This window comes from Lolium rigidum, chromosome 5, assembly GCF_022539505.1.
Source record: "Lolium rigidum isolate FL_2022 chromosome 5, APGP_CSIRO_Lrig_0.1, whole genome shotgun sequence".
NCBI classification, from domain to species: Eukaryota; Viridiplantae; Streptophyta; class Magnoliopsida; order Poales; family Poaceae; genus Lolium; species Lolium rigidum.
In genome coordinates this window covers 212683186-212688346 of record NC_061512.1, presented here as the reverse complement: position 1 = coordinate 212688346, position 5161 = coordinate 212683186, and the positions used below count along the sequence as shown (strand labels likewise).

The 5161-nt window shown below is 44.8% G+C and overlaps 1 protein-coding gene across 1 annotated transcript; it reads right to left on the bottom strand.

The window, feature by feature from the left end:
• Positions 1-2488: 2488 nt before the first annotated feature.
• Positions 2489-3455, bottom strand: LOC124658146. The gene has a single exon (XM_047196568.1). The coding sequence runs from the start codon at positions 3390-3392 to the stop codon at positions 2706-2708; it is 687 nt and encodes a 228-aa protein (XP_047052524.1). The 5' UTR covers positions 3393-3455; the 3' UTR covers positions 2489-2705.
• Positions 3456-5161: the final 1706 nt, after the last annotated feature.

Below are 5161 nucleotides of genomic sequence, written 5' to 3'. Positions count from 1 at the left end.
TTAAGGGCATCTTGGTTCGATGCTCTACCCTCATGAACAATACGGACTAGGAAAAAACAGACTGTCTACTCTCTATCTCCCTGAGAATAGTATTTTTTTTTTTTGCGTACAAGGATCCTGGCATTAAGTTAGACTACCCATACTAATATTATTGATTTACTTCTGCCGCATCAGAAGCGATTTGAAGACGTTGTAAATGAAGATCAGCCGCCAAGGCTAGAGCTTCATTGCAGGGCCGTCGCTTCCAAAGTCGCCGGGTCTGTAATACCATCCACAACAATCACTGAAAAACCCATATAGAGACCAATAGCATCCCTACAGATAGCTGCTGCAGCACCCTAGCAAGCAAGGAGCAGAGCCACAAGACATGGGCGTCCATCCGAAATCCGGACGTACGCCATACCTGCCGCTGCCGCACGCCCGCACAAGTTCCTCAACTTGACGTCGTCCGCCGGTGCACGATATACAGTGGAACCGAAAGCTACCCCGCGATGAAGCTCCGCCTCTCCTTTGCCGTTGCGCAGCCAAATGCTTGGGATACGGACAGAAGTGGAATTGATGTGTGCGCATGATCTTGCCTCGTTTGGAACGATATGTGGGGAGATGGTTCGGTTGAACTGACGTCCAAGTTTCCCAACTGCTACAATCCTATACTAAGGTACCTTATCATCGGTGGGGAGGTATCATGCTAACCTTTTCTATGCGACTTGCAAAACTTTCGGTCTCGATCAGGCAGTTCAAGGATTGTACTTCTATCGATGCTGTTGTGGCATTTCGATGAAGAACTATGACAGTGTTGTATATGGTGTAAAGTATAAAGAAGGGATAGCCATGTGTGTCATGAGTGTGCACTGTGTCTGAATTTCCCTTGCGCGATGTAACTGAACGTGTGACTTATATTTTTTTGTTTGCACAAAGCATGCCTTCTGTGTGATGACTATTGGGTATCAGAGATGCTTGCAGCTTCACTGGAATAAACCTGATGGGCTGAGTAATCTGAGTTTGAACAATCATATGGGTATTACACCACCTACCAAGTAGTATATGTCCAAGCATATTCCTGTGGTAGTATCACTCACACATAGTGCAGATCTATCAGTATGTGATCATCTTAATTTATATTCTAGGCAAGATTAATTCTGTCATAATTACGATCACATCATTTTCCCAGATTTATGATTACATACCACTCTATTATTATAGACTCATATCTATTGGAAAGCAACACATTGTTTTACGGAGGAAAGCAACAGATGTTGTTTTCTCTTCCGCCACCAAAAGGTCCAAAACCATAAGACTTCCGTGGCTTGAGAAATAGTGGAAATAATTCACAAGGAAAAGAAAAGTAGTGACAATGATGTTGCTAAACCTACTGCAAAATTTGGCAAGAAACTGTGGCAGGAGATGAAAGGGAGAAAATCAAGGAATGATGCCTGCCACAGTGCCACTACCACAAGGATCGAGTATGATATTCAAAGGTGGTTCACTGAATTCCATTGACCAGAAAAGCAGAGAATCATTTAGCAACTTTACTAATTGTGCAACTAATAAACCGGGTTGGTCCATACATGATACGTCACCATGACTATATAGTATAATCTACAACCATGCTGTTTGTCTCACTTAACAATATAGCCAAGGTGCGTACGTTGCAAACAAAGGTTCTTATCTGTCGAAGAAAATGTCTGGGTGTTATCAGTTGCCCTATGAAGATTACTACTCCAATGTGGGACAGAATTTTCGGATCCAGGCAGGCGCTCCTACACATCACCAAGTTTCCAATAATTGTGCAAAGAAACCATGGACATATATTAAATTAAATTCCTCGCATTTTTTTTAAATATGAATCCCAAGCTTCATAGGAAACATGACAAATAATGCAAATGTTCAAAAGCTACACAGAATTTTTTTTATTATGATTCTGCAAGAGACATGGTGTTTTGACTCATAGTTTAGATGCACCCATTATGAAAAATGCATTTTGAATGTAAAAAAAATCCAATGAGTACATCTGAATATTCTGTTTGCACACAAAGTTTTACGAAAAAAATTGTGTGGCATGTGTAAAAAGGAAAAAAACATATTTCATAAATAGCTTTTGGAGCACCAAAAATTATCCTTTTTACACAGGCCACAAAAAATCTTTTGTTTGTGAAACTTTGTGCGCGAACATAAAATATCTGGATTTACACCCAAATATTTATTCGAAGTTTTTAGGCATTTTAAAATATGTTTTTTGGGCAATGGGTGCATCTACATCTATCAGCAATAATGAATTTCCATTCTGCAAGTTCACATCCGAAAATATTTTGAACCAATTTTCAGAAAGATAACCCAATCTGTGGAGAACTGAAGCTAAATAATAAATGCATCAGCTGGAAAATTGCATTACATTTGTCGAATAAACGCGGAGAAGAAAAAAGAAAGAAAGAAAGAAAGAAAGAAAGAAAGAAAGGTGCAATGAAAGACAAAGTAGAACATGCAAATGTAAGCAAATAATTTAGCGATAGTTAATTAATAGTCTGGCATTTGCCAAATTTTCAATTATCTCCCGAGATGAGGGCTGTTCAGTTCAGCCTTTTGCCCCTCTTCAGAGAAACACATACAGATGACATGCCCAAATTAAAGGACAAAAATGTCATATTCACCCCCTAATAACATTCCAATAATCCTACACCACATTATACAGACATTTTCTCTATAGGCTATAGCGACAGGTCCAGCTCCAATCCTGCCTTCCACCGCCGCGCCCTCGGAACCGCCACCGCCGCGGTCACCTCGCCGTCCCACAGCCTGACGACGCTCCCGTCGAGCACCGCCATGTCAAGGTGGCGGTACCACCCCAAATCTCCCCTCCTCCTCACGGCCATCTCCCTCTCCTCCCAGCTGCATGCCGCCGTCGAAGGCGTCGACCTTATCCTCATCGACGTCGTCCGTCTCGGCACGATCTCGCTCGCGTGGACGGACATGCCGTCATCGTCTTCGTCTCTGTCCGCACATTTCTTCGTGCCGTCCACCACTCCATCGTCACCGCCAGCTCCGGCCCCTCCGTAGTACGCCGTGAACCGGACCTTGGACGGCGAGCTCGGCTCGCTAAATGGGAACACCGGCTCCGACACCTCGGCACGCGCCGGCCGTGGCCGTGGCTCGTCGACGGCAGGCGATGGCAGAGGGCGCGGCTGCTGCTTTTCGACCTCCACGAGAGTGCTGCGGGCGCCGGCGCTGGGCAATCTGTTGGAGGAGCCGACCGCGCGGATGCGCCAGAGGCCGACGGCGGCGGCGAGGGCCGCAACTAGCCAGGCGACGAGTGAGGCGACGGTGTTGGCCGCCGCGGGGAGGGAGTACAGGTGGAGGGCGATGGCGTCCGCCGGGACCACGTCGAGGAGCTCCATTCGCGGTTGGGAGGAGGTGAGGTCTCTGCGGTTGTTCAAGATGGGAAGCAGGTTGTTTGGTGTTTGTTGCGATGAGGTTTGAGGAAGGTGGGCTTGGGTTGGAAGTGTATATATAGGTGGTGGAGTGGAAATTAAGGCATATTTGTGGTTTTGCAGTTTGGTACCAGCTTTTCTAGTTTAAGGGCATGTACAATGGTAGAGAAGACATGCCTTCCCTTACTCCGCCACATCAGCTAGAGAAGACATTAGATATAAGTCATACAACGCGTTATCTCTTACTGTCATCTCTAGCAATTAATATTAATAATTAAATTTTGGTAGGAAATTTGTTGCTAAGGGAAGACATACGTGATACAATGGAGAAAATAGTCTTCCCTTATTTCGTAAGAGATGATCCCTTAACTAAGGGAAGACAGCCTTCTCTCTCTTCATTCTCTCTCCTCCAACTAAGCAAAAATCTGACGTGGCATCTCTAAGGGAAGGCTGACATCAGCTCATTGTACGTGCCCTAAGTAACTAGGTGCCTAGGAATAGCTGAACAAGGGTGTCTACAAACCAGAAGAAAATGAACAGATGCCAAAGGATACATATCTTCTGTTTACGCAATGAAATTCTGCACGAGAAATGTTTTTATCCCATTCATGGGAGGCGATGTGCACGTTTAAGCCGTCAATTTACTGCTTTAAGATTCTTATCTTTCGCCAAATTTCATTAAGATTTATTGTGTTTCACTTTGTCTGATCAGTTTGGAACACAATGATACATAATGGAATAGTTTACAGGATGTCCCGTGCACACGACAATGGCCGGACTCGATTGTCACCTCAAGATGGGCACTCCCAATAATTATAGGATCATTACAAAGTTAGCATCATAACAAAAATGAAGGCCACAACCTAAACTACTTAAGAAATGAAAAAACTCCACCATCACATTGCTAGATAAATGGTATGTACCTACAATCAGTTTTTATTAGAGCATACACATCTACAAGCCTTTGTCAATCGTTTTTTGACAAGTACTCCGTCTATATCAATATCATTGCCCAAAAATCTAGAAACCCTTGGACCTGAAAACATAAAAATAGCTAAGTTGTGGTGCCTACGCAAAAAAGAGGCAGGCTTCAGGTAATAAGAGCTGTCAGGCGTAATAGTTTGGCAAAGATGCTGAAGAATTGGCATCAGTGGGGATCAAACACGGAGATGCTCGGAATCGAGGTCGGGAGATGCTGAGATACCAATATACCATTTCTGTAGGCCGTTTACAACTAGTGGACGAGATGGCTTTGGTCCTCCGAAACTGGCTCGCGTGTGTGGGCGTGCTGAGATCTGCTTCGTGGTTCCTGTAGGCCAAGAGATATATCGATCGTGACCTGTCGCGCGCGTTCGTGCAGAACTTTGGGAAAGCCATTTCATTATCAGTAAGTAGCGCCAAACCTCACAAGCGACTGTAAAACGCTCGATGGATTACACTGGCCGTACAATTGAAGTTGTGGACGTGCGTGGTCTGTTGGTCGTGGGCATCTCCGTTCCACGGCTATCCCTACTCCGCAATCCGCAGCGCTTCAGTCACCGAAACATAGAGTTCCCTGTGCCATTGCCTGTCTACAGTATCCTTGGCATATCTTGAGTGTTAAGAGATCAGACAACCATGCATATCTTCACTAGTAGAAAACCTCTCATCCATCTAAGCCATTGGCATCGGTTCCTTACTGAACCTGCACCAATCGGTCATCCATACCGGTTCAAGGGCTCTGGCGGGCGAGGATA